Source organism: Neurospora hispaniola, assembly GCF_033458365.1.
Source record: "Neurospora hispaniola strain FGSC 10403 chromosome Unknown B0T23scaffold_7, whole genome shotgun sequence".
NCBI lineage: Eukaryota > Fungi > Ascomycota > Sordariomycetes > Sordariales > Sordariaceae > Neurospora > Neurospora hispaniola.
In genome coordinates, this window is record NW_026944412.1 from 1,160,177 (window position 1) to 1,177,754 (window position 17,578).

At 35.6% G+C, this 17,578-nt stretch overlaps 1 protein-coding gene across 1 annotated transcript; it reads left to right on the forward strand.

The window, feature by feature from the left end:
* Positions 1 to 663: 663 nt before the first annotated feature.
* Positions 664 to 2,414, forward strand: B0T23DRAFT_323908 (cation efflux family-domain-containing protein; the record flags this gene model as incomplete). The annotated part of the gene is made up of 7 exons (XM_062835379.1): positions 664 to 745; positions 859 to 908; positions 969 to 1,020; positions 1,116 to 1,334; positions 1,392 to 1,504; positions 1,572 to 1,892; positions 1,950 to 2,414. 7 exons carry the CDS (start codon positions 664 to 666, stop codon positions 2,412 to 2,414), a joined length of 1,302 nt encoding a protein of 433 aa, XP_062689815.1.
* Positions 2,415 to 17,578: the final 15,164 nt, after the last annotated feature.

Here is a 17,578-nt window from a genome sequence, read left to right on the forward strand (position 1 = left end):
GTGGACAATTTTTCTGCAAGGCGATAGAACTGGATTTGGTTCAGCTTACCCAGTCATAAAGCCATCAAGACACAAACTGCAAGTCGTTCACAGCATCAACTAGGTATACCTGGGAGTCATTGGTTCAAAGCTCTATACCGTACCTTGCCAACGGTGTGAACTCTCATTGGGACCAGTGTCGACTTTGTTCGCTCTTGACGTCGAAGAGGGTACACTGTCCAACGTGCCATTGTCATCCACCTTGATCTCTTGGTTGCTGGTCTATCACCAACGAAATGCTGCTCGACTTGATCATTGAGAACACCATCGCCAGCCTGTCCAATGGCCGCTTTACGTCGATGAATACTGAGCGGCTTCCTACTTCCAAAGACCCTCCGGAAGTTCCGGGAGAGGACCTTTATGGCTCACGCTTCACGTGCAAGTCCGTCTGTGTTGCACCTGTTGTACCCAACTTGGCTAGAATGTACTTGCTTCCTTAAATCGAGCTGACCCGGGAAGGCGGGACGGTGCAAAAGCTCCTCTCTGGATCTCAACTCGATCGCAATAGTCTTAGCATCGACATTATATCTGGTATTTTCGAGTCAGTTTCCAGGTAATCCACGTAAACACCTATAACTGGTTTCCGACCGACCTCGACGTCGTCCTCCACTTGCTCACCAAGCAATGGCACCCAAAATTGGACAGAAGCAGAGGCTAGCCGCAACAATCGCCATATCCTCTGCCTTTTTTGTATCAGAACTTGCTGGTCTGTTCGCGTTTATTTACTTCTGTTGCAACTTTGATTTTTCGTTTTGCTTTGTCCAAGTTTTCTTTTGATCGAAATGACAAGGGAACATGTTGCTGACAACAACATCACAGTTGCTTTCAAGACAGGAAGCTTGGCTCTCACTGCAGACGCATTTCACTATGTACTTCTCTAATGCGTACCCTGTGACCATCCTAGCCCATGCTAACAGTTTGCCGGCCAGTTGAACGACCTGATTAGTTTTGCTGTCACCTTAACCGCCATTATTGCAAGTAGTCTTTTTCATTCTTTCCCATGAGACTCATCCTCTTGCAAATCTGTGTATCATCTAACCCGGTTCAGGCACTGACACTTTCCTAGAAGACCGAAGGGACCGGCACACCTGTAGGGTTCTCCTTTGGATGGCAGCGCGCCCGCCTTCTTGGCGCCTTCTTCAATGGCGTCTTCTTACTTGCCCTCGGGACGAGCATCTTCCTCCAATCGATTGAACGGTTCATCACCGTTGAAAGAGTGGAGGACCCAAAATTGATGCTGATTATGGGATGTGTGGGATTCACACTCAACATTATCACAATCACATTTCTGCATGGTAGGTTGATCGTGAATTTATGAGCCAGAAGACATAGATCTGACACTTCATTCGCAGAGCCACACGACCATATTAGTCACGGTCATTCTCTAGGGCATTCGCATGAACATGACAATGAAGTAGCTTTTAACTTTGACACATGTTGTCGGGCGGGTGGAGATACAGAGTCTGTAAGGTCAACTCAAGGTCCCCGATACATACTTGAGACGGACACTAATCAGTTGTGCTGGACAAAAGCCTTTCCACCATCACTTTCAGCATCGACATTCCTCTCTTCCTGATATCCAGCAGCCTCAACGACGCGATCTGGGCATGCTCGCCGCGCTCATTCACGCCATGGGCGATGCGATCAACAATCTTGGGGTCATCATGGCCGCACTGCTGATCTGGCTACTCAAGTCCGATGCTCGCTTTTATGCTGATCCCGGTGTTGGTGTGGGTATTGCTATCATGATCGTACTGTCGTCTGTGCCCCTGATCAAGAACAGCGGCGAGATCCTTCTCGAAAGTGCTCCGAAGGGAGTAAGAACCGATGATATCAAGCACGACATTGAGAAGGTATGTCAAATCCAAACGATGATAAGAACAGCAACTGACTTTTCCTTCACGGATCAGGTTCCAGGAGTCGATTCGATCCACGAGCTGCACGTCTGGAGACTCGATCAGAACAAGGCCATCGCCTCGGTCCACGTCGTTCTCACAGAAGATGGTATCGTGAATTTTATGGACAAAGCGAGGACCATCGGTGAGTGTCTTCACGCCTACGGGATCCATTCGGCCACTGTCCAACCCGAACTTCCCCCCGGATACGAAGAATACGAGCTTGTTCCAGCCAGTAAGGCATCCGTAACGATAGCTATAGCCTTACCGGATGGAGGAGACGGTCTTGTGGACGAGAGTGAACCAATTACGACAACGCCTTGTGGCACTACAAGCGCATCTTCGTCAATCACCACCACCAGTATCTCACTGGCAAAGAGAAGACAGGCTAGCACGGCGACGATTTGTCATCTGGTGTGCGGAAGAGGATCCTGTGCTGGCCTTGCGTGTTGTCGGCCTGTTGCCCCTAATGCCCAGTGAGTTAAGTATTGTCAAAGTGTTACTTTTTCGTAGCGCTATATCACACCATCCCGGTCGTTGGATCATGATCGAATTCACAACACCACCTCTATTTTCTCGATGTACATATTCCTGTACACGCCTTATTCCCTAGCCCTTTTCTGTATCAATTTTGTATATGGTCGTTATTGGGCATGCACCCAGGCCCCGATGAATCGGATCCGAGCCTTCTTTTTTGTTGCCTAGCCCATACTAAGAGATCTGGCTTCAAATTTTCTGTTCCCAGCTCATTGGTTGGAGTGGCCCAGTCCTTTTGTCTTCCGGCGTAGCAAGAAATAATCATTTGTATCTCCCTCTTCGATTCACGAACATCATATAAACCCCTTTGCCCTATCTACATAATTTCCTGATTCCGGCAGGCATCATGTTGAAGTGATGGCACCTCTTATGAATTTAGAATGTAGCAGGTTCATGGACCTGAGTCCGCACAATGCAATGCTAGTGTGGCGTTACCACTTTCGCTTCCCTTCGTGTGCTTGGTAGTCGCGATGCCGGCCGGAACACGGCATTACTAGACAGACATTGGTTTTGTGAGGTAAGCCGCCGCTATATCTATAGTTGTTTGCCTTCGCTTAGGTGGTGAGGGCGGGAGCTTCATGAATTACCTAAGAATCAAATTCAGGGATCCTTTATTTTCATCACGTCCAACTCGTACATCCAGTAAGGTTTTGATTTTGATTCACGACGGACGGACTATACGCCATCCGAAGCAAACACTGAGGTTCTGTTCATAGATACAATAATGGTGTGGTAAGTGTAGCTTGCCAGCCTGCCTCTTCCTGTTTGCAACGGCACACATGCGCAAGCAAGCAAGCAAGCAAGCAAGCCACAATCCACCATATAAACGTATAGTAAGTCTAGGTGATGAACGTGATTGTAGATGATTCCACTTGTCGGGATAGGGACTTGAGAAAGTTAGCAATTCATCCTACCACGAAAAATCATCTTGGACGCTTCAGAACATTCGTCTTGTAGGTAACGCGCATCGATATACTGGTATTAAGTATATGCCCAGATAGAGCTCCCTTACCGTGTATATTCGCGAATTTGAGATTAGGGACAGGCAGGCACAACGAAGGGTTCAAAGTGTAAAAGAGCATCAATATATGCCCAGTGTGCTGTGTGGGTGTGTGCGGGTTGACCAACACCTTTAACCCCGTCTTTTCTCGTCTCGGTTTCCCGAGTCTACGTACGGTAGCCGTAGTCTATGTGCGAAGTAGGCATTTACTGGGTCTCGCATCTAATATGCCGTTGTCTGCACATGTTCTGCGTGTCGATCTGTACGATATGTACCGTAGAAACTCGGTAAACTGGCAAACCTCTAATATAGCAAAAAGAGGTTTTTGGGGCATAATACAGGCAGATCTGTAACGCTCAAATCCGAGCCTGTGCATTGAAATGCACGCAAGTTAAGGCGGTGGGCAATATTTCTGGGCGGAGGTCTGTAAACTGGCCTTCTTTTACTATGCTTTTTCATAGGGGGATTTCCCCTATTTTGCTGGGGAATCTGTGCCCCAGTTTTCCATCCCTATCATACTACTATAGCGCCCTAGAAGGTTCTACTTAGTAATATCGATGTCGTCTATAAGTAAATAATAATAATCCCTAGTATTAAATTTCTCTAACTCTCTTTAGACGTTATAAACGATTTTACTAACGCTTAATAATTCGTTAAGCGTATTAAATACTTCGTTATTCTTCGAATACTATTATCCCCTAATATTAGGGAAGGTCTAACCCTAATAGACTTCTAGAAGGTAACCTACTTTAGCTGGGTTTGTAATAGAAGTTGTTACTATATTGAGAAAGATATTAGGGCTAGTATTGAGGTTTTTTATTATTTAATTAAATTAGGTAAATACTAGTATAAATAGGATAGCCGCCTTAATGTAGCCCGCTAGTAGTAGGAGGGTAAAGCTACTGCTTATTAGTATCTTAATAGCGGCGAATTTACTAAAACCCAATTTATTAATAGTAATGAGGGTGGTAATAGTAATAATGAAGGTTAATTATTATTAATTAGATTAAGTGGATTATTATTACTATAATTTATATACCTTTAATCGTACTATGAGGTCTAGTTTATTACCCTTCTTTAATAACCCTCTATCGTATAATATATTTCGTAATACACTGCAAATATAATAACTATATCGAACTATCGCCACTTCCCGTACTCTCTACTTCCTTTCCTCTACTTCCTTATTATTAAAATTAAAATATAAACCTTCGTTGTCTTTATCCTCTAGGATAATTTCAAACTAGCCTAATTCATCGCTAATTATATTATTTATTCGCTCCTAATTATCCTAAATTAAGGTATCTCTATCGATCTCTTTAATATTAATTAAATAATTTTCTAATCTGTTTAGAAGGATGGATATACTATTATTTTTGAATACTTTAATAATAATACCCTTTTTATCGGTCTATAATCTCTTGTAGCAACGGAAGACGGCGTAAATAACTAGAACCCTCTTATCGGAAATAGTTTATCTTTTGCCCGGATTATCGATGTACTATTACTCTTATATTTACTTAGTTTCGTCCCTTATTATCTTTTTAAATAACGAGTTGATTACTATATTTAACGGTTATAATAGATTCGTAAGATTATTAGGAATTATAGCCGTTACTACCTTATTGTAAGGCGCCGCTTTATTAAGCTTATAAATTTAGTCTTTAACTTTTTAGGAGTTGTAAGATAGGTATATATCTATTACTAATAATACGTCTTACTTTAGATCCTTTATAATTAATTGAAACTCTTCTTTTAACTACGTACAAAAAAAATACTCGTTCTAATAAATACTATTGTTGAATTGAACTGATATATCCTTAGTGTAAAAATAGCCTTCTTTATTGCGAACCTTCCCCTCTCTATAAAATATTATTGTTAATTTTAATCGCTAACCGCTATTAATAAAGATATAAAGAATTAAAGAATACTATCGTTTATTCTAACCGTTATAGTCGGTTTTGCCAATTACGGTTTTAACGCTTTTGAAATTGTATGTACTATTATTAAGATATTCGAACGATAAAGGGATTTTATTAAGGTTAAATATATAAGAGGGAGGGAACTGTGTACGAGTGTAGGATATAGTTGGTTAATTATTATATTTAATAAATCTAATTAGTTAATTTATTGCCCTTAATTAAATACTATTATTTAAATACTTAATTTACCGAAGAAAATTATTAACTTTTAAATATAGTTGATACAGGACATGTACGATAGATAGATAGATGGCATGCCCGCCTGCCCTAGAAGGTCCACCTTCTAGAACCTTCTGGCAGGCACCGGGCCGCCTTGCCGGCCGATAAAGCTTCTTACAACCTTTGTCGACCGCCTTTGTAAGGCGACTATTTACGGGAAGAAAGGTAGTGCCTTCTGGAAGCCTTGTAGCTACCTACTTAACTAGGCTGTAAGACCCTCTCTAGCGGATCTGCTTCTTTCCTTCAGTATAATACTTTTTACTTAGAATACTAATATAAGGTCTTCTCTAGGAATCCTAAACTTCCGCAATAAATAGTAGTTGCAACTTTACGGTTAAACTAACTACCTAAGATGTTTCGACGTCACAATTAACTGGCTACCCACATTACGATTGACTAATAGTCTTACCACTACGTATATATATACCCAATACCCCTCTAATATTATTTAATTGAATTGTAGTAGGCTAAACACGGAATAAGAGTATTATTAGCTTTTTAATACTATTTAGTTGAATTATAGTAGATTAAATATAGAACGCAGTTAAACCCCTTTTTAAGAATTATTTAGTTGAATTGTAGTAGGTTAAATAAAGAACGAGAAGGATTCTATTAAGTACTTTAAAAGTATATTAAATACTATCTAGCTAAATTGTAGTAGGCTAAATACGGAATAATATATTGTAAAATATTTAACCCCCTTTACTCTCTTACTAAGAGGCAATATCCTTTACCGGACAATTCGCTTAACTCTATTATACTCCCTATTACTAAATTGTTACTACCCTTATTCCTCCTTACTTCGACGAAAACTAACTTGCTAGAAGAGTAGTAATATATTTATACCACCTAAATCCGGAATTACAATCCAATACTAAAAGTTTCCTCCGCTTTTAAAACGTAGTAGGATAACGGTATCCCCGTCCTTTATAATTAAACTTAATATATTATAAATAAATATTACTATAAAACTAAAATAATTAACTCTCCGGATACTAATTTTTCTAAGTACCCTCCCGAAGATAAATAACCTCCGCCGCCGCCTCCCGAAACGTAACCTCCCGAAAGACTCCCCAATAAGCCCCCACCCAAACCTAATATACTTTTAGAACCTAATAAAGAATTAGAATACAAAGAATTACCGTCCAAACTACCTCCGAAAATCAAACCCTAATAGCAACCCAATATACGAACTATCTTAAAGTTCTAAGTAGGAGGAGCCGTAGACCCTAAATAGGAGGACGAACTAGAGGAAAGATATAGAAACTAAGGAAGGGAATTAAAAATAATAAATTTACTAAGTAAGGAACTATTAAAATTAAAAATATAGCCGGTGAATTATAGGAATAATAAACTATCTATCCTTTATATTAGGGAGTATATTAAATATTTGCAATAGGAATTAACGTAATAGTATATACTTAAATTCAACTTTAATAAGCAAATGGACGGAATTTTTAGGGTATGTAAGAAGGCCAGCGACGATATAACCCAATAAATAGATAAATTGTACAAATAATTAAATAAAATAAATTAATATATTACCAACCTATAGTAAAAGATAATTAATAATAATATTGCTATAAGAAATGATTATATAAACGTAAATAAAGAAGTATTAAGAAAATTAGAGAATTTTAAATAGATAATCGAAGGATTATTGAGGAATATAGACAATAGGTAGGATCCTCCCTAAGGAAATATATAATTAAAAGGACTAATAAGAACTTCCCTTAAGCGATTTTAAGTATTTAATAATTTAGGGTAAAAGTATTAAAAGAGAAATATTAATACTAATAATAATAATATAACGGTAATACGGGAAGCATCGCATGTATAATTAGATTCAATTGACTAGAGTAGACTGGGCATAACTACTATCATACCCATTACTATCAAAGGCTCTAGCAGGCCCAGACACGTGCCCGCTCACGTACCTAACTGTCCGGTCGTATAAACCCGCCTTGTAAAGTAGGCTAGCGATAAGATAAGGGAATTCCTATAAAGGGATTCCCGCGTAGGGCGGCCTTCGGCCACGCCTTTCTTCCTCTAACATCTTCTTCTTCTTTAATATTACAATATATACTAGTATTATAATATTTAAAAACACCCATATTACCCTATCAAATAGTAGCTGCAACTCAACGATTGCAATAACCCATCGCAAATAATATACTCCTCGCACCCATCTTCTAATAAGTTCGTTAACCTCTATTATTACGAACTTACCAATCTAATCGCAAAATCGTCTATTACAAGACGCCGACCCCGCGATCACCTTCAAACTCTCGATTACTTATTATAAAGATAGCATTAGGCGCTTCCCCTAAGTTTACGATTATTCATCGTAAAAATAACATTGCGCGCTTCCTATACTACAACCTCTTACTCGCGTCGATTCGTATCGAACGAGTATGTTAGAACCCCCGCACCACCCCAATCCGAATTTCTATTTTAAACTTCAATACAAAGGGTAACCCGCGATCATCTTATTAAAAGATAGCTATCGCTTTCTCTCTCCCACTAATCCTATTAATCGTTCGTTATAATAATAGTATTAATAAAAGTCGGCCTCCTATTTACTCCCCTTACTATTACCCTAATCTTTTTACTCTCCAATACTATAATCGTAGGTAGGCGAACTTACACTAACCTTTTTAACAACCTTCACTTTAAACCTTATAGTTAATAAAGACCCCCCGGAGTAAATAATTTTATATTATTCGCTTCGTAAACTATCCGCGCCCTTAACTTATAATATTAACTGCTTAAGTAGTTAATCTTCAATTTTACTTCAATTTCGCAATAACTCCGCCCTAGCGCGCAATATTACTTAAATCCAAACTAGTCTATTAAATACTACCGGTCCTTCTTCTACTACAAATTAATCTAAGCTAGGTATTATCAGTAACGTTATCTCTTCTATTACCGGCGCCTTATTACTTAGTAAATTATAATAATCTTTAGTAATCGACCCGCCGGAAAACTTCATGCCGTATTAAACCTCTCCTAAAAAACATAAATTATAACGGGATAATTGCAATACAATAACCGCTGGACGGGAAGATAAGTCTAACAACGATAATAGTTCCTATAGAGGCATCCCCAACCGCATTTCCAATAAGAAACTCTAGAAGCGTCTAAACAATACCAATGCTATAACTAAGGACATCGACCACAATATAAAGTAGTTTAAAGATAAAATATATAAGTAATTTACAATTTATACTAAAGACGCCCGTACTTAGGGTCATTGTATTAACAAATTTACTATTATTATAACCGGATTTGAATTTAATATTTTAACTAATTATAAAGAGGTTATAAAAGTAATCGCTTTACTAACTATTAATAAAACCTCTAACTTTACCCCGCTCGATAAAGGTAAAGGCAAAGAAATATTAGGATATTTCCCTAATACTTTATCGGATAAATCGAATATTACTATAGTTTATTATTCTACTAATTAACTTAATTAGTATCGCTCTTCTATTAAATTAATTACTAACGATTTTACTAATAACGGAGATCCTAAAATTATTAAAATATTACCCCACATACGTACTAACCCTAAAGTCCGTAAGTTTACCTCCGTGCCTATACCCCGTAGCTCCGCTACGTATAACGGCAACCCTTTAGTTCGCCTCCGCACACATCCTCATAATAATCCTCGTCTTACCAAGCCCCTCAACGAAGAAGAGTTTAATACCGATAATTTTATAGACTAAATTAATAGTTTATACGACCGAGATAATAGTTTTCGTTGAATAATAAAAAAACAAACCGTAATATACGAAAAATATATTAAATAAATCCGCGATCTATACGCGAGAAATACTTATGCTGCAGCTTATTTCTATTTATCCCGCAACGAAGCTAATAAGGCTACTTTAGAATATACTACCCGGAATATATTTAACTGAATCGATAATATCTTTTCGACTAAGAAGGTTAAAATAGCGATCCCTAATATTAATAAGGTTAATATAACTATTATAATCCCTAATAAGGCTAAAGGCGGAGGTAGTCCTTCTAATACCCCTATCACTCGTATAATTGTAACCGCTCTAGGTAATCTAAATAATAACGATGATAATACCAACGAAGGAAATAATAATAAGGACAATCGTAATATCCCTTTTAAACATTTTAATATCTATAACCCTCACCGCGTCCTTACTACCCGCTAAATCTATAACGACCCGGATAATAAACCTAAATTCAAATGTAATAATATTAGAACCTTTAACCCCTTTACCGATAACCCTAATAATATAGGTATAACCGAGAACGGCAATAGTATTATTTATATAAACGCTACTATATTTATTAATTGTTTTAATACCCTTTTGGAAAATAATTATTCTAATTCTACTAAGAAGTAGCTTATTCGTATATAACTAACCTTCCTGTAGGGAGCTATTTATATATAGTAGTATAATTAATTAGACCCCGCTAGAAGGTAGTACTTTTGTAAATCCCTAGGCGATCTAACTATAACTCTAATTAAGAGGTTTACCCCCGACTTAGTAACTACAATTAGAAAATTCAATAAAGGCAGACTATCGCTATACGACATTTATAAGGACGAAAACACTGTATTAATATATATTTTAAAGTAGTTCCGCCTCGGCCGAGCTATAAGTATCCTTTCCAAAAGTAATAATAACTAATATAGTATAATAGTTCAAATCTGGAATAGTATAAGTATTAATATTAAAATAGTACTTTACGCCCCCCCTTCCTTTAATTAAATTGAAGATTACCTCGAAGATATCGAGAAAATTAAAGCCGTACTATTTGCCGTCGTAAGGAATAAGTACGCCACTTGTAACAACCGATAGGGCTGTTCTAATAGGAGCTCCGAATAGCTACCTAATTATAACTGTAATCGCGAGCGCTATTGCAGCCGCGACCGCGGAGGTGACTGTAACTATAGCCGCGACCGCGATAATAACCGGAACCGCAATCGCGAACCTACCAATAATTATAACCGTAACTGGGCTGATAGTTGCAATTACGACTAACCTAGCCGCTATAATACTAACCGTACTAGAGAGCGTACCCTAGAGTGCAATAGAAGTTACGACCGTACCTATAATGCCGGCGGCACTTGTACCAATTATATTTAAAACGGCAATTCGGATTCGGATTTCGCTAATTTTACGAACAATTTAGAAGATTATAGCTCGGATACTTCGGTTTACTATATATATAATAGTTAATTAATTTATTCCAAGTGTTTAAGAGAGTTCAATTCGGTAACTAAGAAATAACAATATGTAAATAAATATTATACTATTACTAGTACTAATATTAATAGAATCCCTATTACTATCCCTAACCTAGACTTCTATAAATATTGGAATTATAAGTAAGATTTCCCCTCTCGAAATTAATTATTCGAATATATCGACCTCTACAAAGCCGAGACCCCCGAAGAAGAAACGGTATATTTTATTACTATCCTCCCTATCTAAAATACCGTCCCGCAAACCGATAAACATTCCTAGTAGGGACCTTTATTAGAATTTACGTACCTTCGTATACTTATATAAACTACCCCTAATGTAAACTTGGTAGAAATTTATATAGACCTAAGTGTGGGTAAAATAATTATCGGCTGTATTTTCCTTAATACCTTAAACTATAAAATATCTACCGAATTTTCTATTAGGATTAAGAAAATAAGAAGTAAACTTATAAGACTAATAAAATAAGCCACCTTCACCTTCTATCTTTCTAGTACGAACGTTAAAGGTAATCCTACCCTTTTAAAGACTATAATAGCAGGTTAAGTAATTAATAATTTTAAACCTAACCTATTATTAGCAAACTCCTTTCTTTATCCGCGGTAAATTAATATTAATTACTGTATACTAAAAGTGCGCTTTCTACAAGATAACTTTAGTATAGTATTCGAAGTATTGAGATTACCGAATTAATATATAAGAAAGGTAGTTACGTTAAAAAAGATAATCTTACGATTAGAAGAGGAACGTATAGTACTAATATACTATGTAGCCCTCCCGAAGAATAAAAGCTTTCTCTTCGACTCTTTTTACTCTACTATTATTAGTACGGTAGTCAATGCCTATTCCCCTATAGTCGCTTTAATAAAGAATACAATTAGTAAAATAATTATAGTTCCTCGTAAGTAGAAAATCGGGAGGATTACCGAATATAATATAGATAGCTTCCTTGTAACAATATAGGCCGACGTTTACTATACTATAATAGCCACCTAAGTATTTAGTATTATAGAAAGTAATAGATTAATAATTGATTAAGCGACTAATACCGTTTATCAAGTATACTATATCCTAACTAACGTCGACTTCGACTTTAATATCGCTACCCTAGTTAATATAATAATTATATTAGTGCCGGACCCTATACTTGGCTAAGATCTGTCTCCTTTACTTAAGATACTTAAAAAGTATTCTATATTAGGTATTCGAATAGATGAGAAAGCCCTTAAAGTCTTAATTAATAAAGGCGTGTATATATACGCTAATAATAAACAAATAGCAGTAATACTAAAATAGTTCGCTATTTATTTTCCTACGTTATAGAAAGAGGGCGGGTTAGTAGAAATACCCGATAAAAATATAATAAAAGTTCCCTTAGTAAATAGCTAATAAAATTACAAAGTAGCCGTTAAGATGTATCCTATTAGTAAAAAAGACTAGGCAGTTATTAATAAAATTTTTAACGCCTTATATAAGTAAAGAAAAATAGACTAGGTAAAGTACGCTATACCCTTTGTATACCCTGTCTTTATTATATAGTGTGAGATAAAGAATGGTCCTAAAGGCCGTCCGGTAATCGATTTAAGGATTCTTAATAGCCTAACTATCCTGGATAATTACCCTCTACCTTTATAAGGAGAAATTATTGTCTTTATAAAGGGTAAAGTTATTATTATAATAATCGATATTATTTCTTTTTTTTATTAATTTGGTGTATAGTAGAAATATTAAGACCGGTTTATATTAATTACCTATAGGGGTTTCGAATAACCTATAATAGTATAAATAGGTTTTAAGAATACCCTAGTATATGTACAACGCTTTATAAATATATTATTATAGGACTATAAGGATTATTATTGAATTTATATCGATAATATTATAATTGTATTTAATTTGGTAGAGGACTATTATAAATACTTAAACGCGATCTTTTCCCTATTTATATTTAAAAATATTATATTATCCCCAAAGAAATTATACCTAGGGTACCCTAGTATTAAACTATTAGGCTTCTATATTAATAACTTTAGATTATCGATTATAAAAGAACGTATTAAAGCTTTTAAAATCTTAGCCTTTCTAAACAACTTAAAAGTATTAGAATAGTATATTAGGAGTACTAGTTTCCTTCGCTATTTAATATTATACTATGCCTAGTTAATTAATCCTCTTTAATAATAAAAAGTAGTATTACTAGTAGAAGGTAGGAAGTTGGGTAAAATCGAAACCGATAAACCAACTAGACGAGCCGCCTACTATTTACGAATTTATTATTCGCCGACACCCGCTAAAAAAGCCGCTTTCGAATTACTATAGTAGGTGATTTGTAGTAACCTAAATATATTACGGCACTTAGACTCTAATACCTAAGCCTTCTTGCAAATCGATAGTTTACTCGAGCGAAGTTTTAAAGTAATAATGTTCTACTTTAAAGACGGATATCCTTAGACAGAGGGTAATTATATTCCTTCTATTTAAGTACTCCCTATTATATTTTTAAGTAAGGTCCTTACTAAAATTAAAACCTAATACGGACCCTTTAAGTTAGAGGTTACTTATTTTATTTAGGTAATAAAGAAGTTATGTACTTAATTATACTTATATAATCTCCCTATTATTATTTTAATTAATTATTCTATTACGAAAGGTATTGTTAAATAAACCTCGCTACGTACAATATCTACCGACCGAATAAACTATAAATTAATTAATATATTAATTTACCTTTCTAGATACAAACTCAAAATCTTCTATATCCCTAGTAAATTCAATTTCGTATCTGATGTATTAAACTGTTTAAAAGTTATTAGAGATAAAGTCGGCAATTCTAATGGGATGCTAGTCCTCGACGATATATAGGAAGATACTACCTATTATATAGATGATATATAGTATGTATTTTTAGAAGCGTAGATAGACCCCGTAATGCGTAAAGCCTATACGGTAGCCTACTCTACGGATAAAAAATTTGTAAAAGTCGTAGAATATTTAAAGTAATATAAGAGGGTCTCCGAGGACGGAGAAGTCGTTTTTTTAAAGACTGGCTACCCCTTCTTTATATACGACGGCCTTATTTATAATTATTAGCCCAATAGTACGAAGAACTTTTATATACTATATAAATTTATAAAAGACGTTTTGGAGGTAGTATATAACAATAAATACCACTTCGGCCGTAATAGAATAATATATTAATTGTAAGGCTTATCTTTTCTAAATAAGATACGATTCGTTAAATAATACTTCGAATATTGTCCGGTATGCCAATTGAATTAAACCGACCGCAACGTACCGATTAGAGACTACTAGCCTATTAAACTAGAAGAAGCTCTCCCTATAAGGGTTATTTCTATTAATTTTATTGTAGGGCTCCTTAAAGTATTAAATGAGGATACGTTGTAGCAAATACTAGGCTATAAAATATTTAATACTTTATTACCTATTATAAATAAAACCTCTAAGAGATTTTTACTTATTCTAGGTCATTTTATATATATAGTAATAGAATAGGGCATCGTCACCGTTCGATTCCTGCTACTATACAATTAGAATTTCCCCGTAGGTATTATATCTGACTGTGATAAAAAGTTTACGTTTACCTATTGGAAGGGTATGTAGAAGGCTATAGGCTCCAAATTACTTATAACTATAGCCTATTACCCGCCCAGTAACGGAGCAATTGAATAAAAGAACTAAATAGTCGAGATCGCGATCCAATTCTACGCTTTCTACTATAAATTCAATTACAATTAGCTACTCATTATTCCCTCTTTACAATAGAACCTAAATAGCGCCTTTATCGAGAATATTAAAACCTTATTACACGAATACCTTTTTAGCTATAAACTTATAAGCCCTCTTAATATTATTACTAACATTTATACTAATAATCTCTCCTATACCTTTAAAAATAACCTAGCGGTTAGAGACTATATTCGATAAAAAGTTCAATTAATTATAGATTTCGCTATAGCCGACGCTAAACTTCGTTATAATATTGGCTATCGGTAAATAGAATTTAAGGAGGGAGACAAAGTGTTCCTCAAACTTAATTATAATTATCATTTACCCGGCCGATCCTCCCGGAAGACATCCCAACAGCGATCTAGTCCCTTTAAAATCCTCTAGAAAGTAGGCCGCCTAGTTTATAAATTCGAACTCCCCGCCAGTATGAAAATACACTTAGTAATTTTAGTAGCTCACCTCTCCCCCGCCCCTAATAATGAAAACCCTTTCGGCCGTTCTACTCCTCCGCCTAGCCCGATCGAAGATTCCCAAAGCGATTCCGAATCTAACTAAGGACCTCAATATAAAATCGAAAAGATTACTACCCACAAATAGGTTAATAGTAAGGTTTGGTATTATATTAAATAGAAAGGATACGGCTATTATAAGAATTATTAGAAGGATACAAAGGGTCTTAGCAGATTAAAGGATTTAATAAAAGATTACTAGAAGTATTGACCTAATAAACGAAGGCGTAGAGCAGTCTACTTATATGTAGATGGGCAATGTAGGGTCCGTTTTATCGATGAGAAGGACTAAATAGATTCCGAAGGATTAAGGCGCTTATTACGGCTGCGGAAGTGAGACTGATCTATCGAGGACAATAGAGTTCTCTTTGCGGCGCCGGGACCTAATACGGGAAGTATCGCATGTATAATTAGATTCAATTGACTAGAGTAGACTAGGCATAACTATTGTTATGCCTATTACTATTAGAGGCTCTGGCAGGCCCAGACACGTGCCCGCTTACGTGCTTAATTGCCCGGTCGTATAAACCCGCCTTATAAGGTAGGCTAGCGATAAGATAAGGGAATTCCTATAAAGGGATTCCCGCGTAGGGCGGCCTTCGGCCACGCCTTTCTTCCTCTGACATCTTCTTCTTCTTTAATATTACAGTATGCACCAGCATTGTAATATTTGAAGACACCCGTGTTACCCTATTAAACGGATAATTAAATTACCGACTTTAACGTACTATTTATACGCACTATAATAATTATTTAAACCGATCCCGCCTTTATCGATTTTATTCCTAAAATTACTAATATTTAATAGGTAATTTAAATTAATACCGACCCTCCGGACAGTAATAGTAGTAACGGCGGCGATACTAACAACGCCTCCGACTTATTATCTTGAAATAACCGCCTTTAGTACAAAAATATTAAGTAATTTAACCTTTATTTTAAAGACCCCAATAATATTAGTATAGTTGTAGATAGGAAGAATATAGTGTATACTAACGTGTTCTACTTTATTGACCGATTAAAATCCTTTATAGAAGACCCTGCTTCTAATAAGACGGTAGAATAATAGATTGTTTTAATCTTCTAAATTTTATTAGCCGGCCCTGCCGTCCTATAGTAGACTAACGAAGTGACTCCGATAAGAAGGAGTACTCTATATATCGCCGGATTATTAAACTTACTTAATACCTTCGCGGAACGCTTCTAGCCGGACTTTACTACTGCTACCTACAAATTTATAGAATCTACCCTCCGCTTAAAAAATATTGTAGAAAACTAGAACGCTTTAATTAACTTCATTTAAAAGAAATTCCGCCAAACTAAGGCTATAGGAATTCTTAATAAAGATAAAAATAATTAGTACGGAGTAATAGTCTAGATTTGGTTAAGTATAAACGTTAATATTAAATAATTTTTAAGAGCCCTATTTAAATACGGCCCACTAACTGACTATATAAAGGAGATTAATAAAACTAGAGCCCTACTTTATATAGTAGTTATAGACCGATACTTTTATTTAATAAATAAAATTGTTAAAAATCCTAGGATTAACGAGAGATCCCGCTATAATAATCGAGACCGGTATAATAATTATTCTAAGGATTGCTACGATAATTGTTTTAGAGAATAATATAGTAACTGTTCTAGAGATTAATATAATAATTATTTTAGAGATTACTATAATAACCATTCCCGGGACTACTAGGATAATTACTAAAAGAACCGTAGCGATAACCGTTTTTAAGAATATAATAATAAAACGTAGGATTAATATAAAGATTCTAAGCGTAATAGGGTCTACTTTATTAAAAATAAAGGATCCCTAGGCTCTTCGATTACAGATTTGAATTACTTTGTCTTTAACGTTAAATTTACCTACAATAAGTATTTAAAGTACTTCGATTCGCACGCCATAATACACGCCTATATAAGGAAATACTAACGCTCTACTATAGTTAGGATAGAGGTTAAAAGAGTAAACGAGGACCTAAATACTAAGTACGGCCTTTACAATACTTAATTTACCTCTAGGAATTAATTCTTTATTTATTTAAAGAATTACCAACTTAAAAATACTAAAAAATAACGACCGGTAACCTTCATAGAATATAACGTAAACGACCTACCTTTACCTAACTTCGGTAATCCCGCCTACCCTTATATAATTAAGGAGGTTCCCGAAATCAATAAAGAGGATATTAAATAAGGGCAGCTATCTACCTATATTTATTTAAGAATTAAAATTAAGGCCAAATTTAATAGACTACCGGTAGAGGTTTATATTAACCCCGGAATAGGCCGTTCGATAATATTGAGGGACCTATTAAATAATTTAGACTATACCCTTATAATAAAAACCTCTTATAAAATTAGTAGTATCGGAGGATTAATAATTATT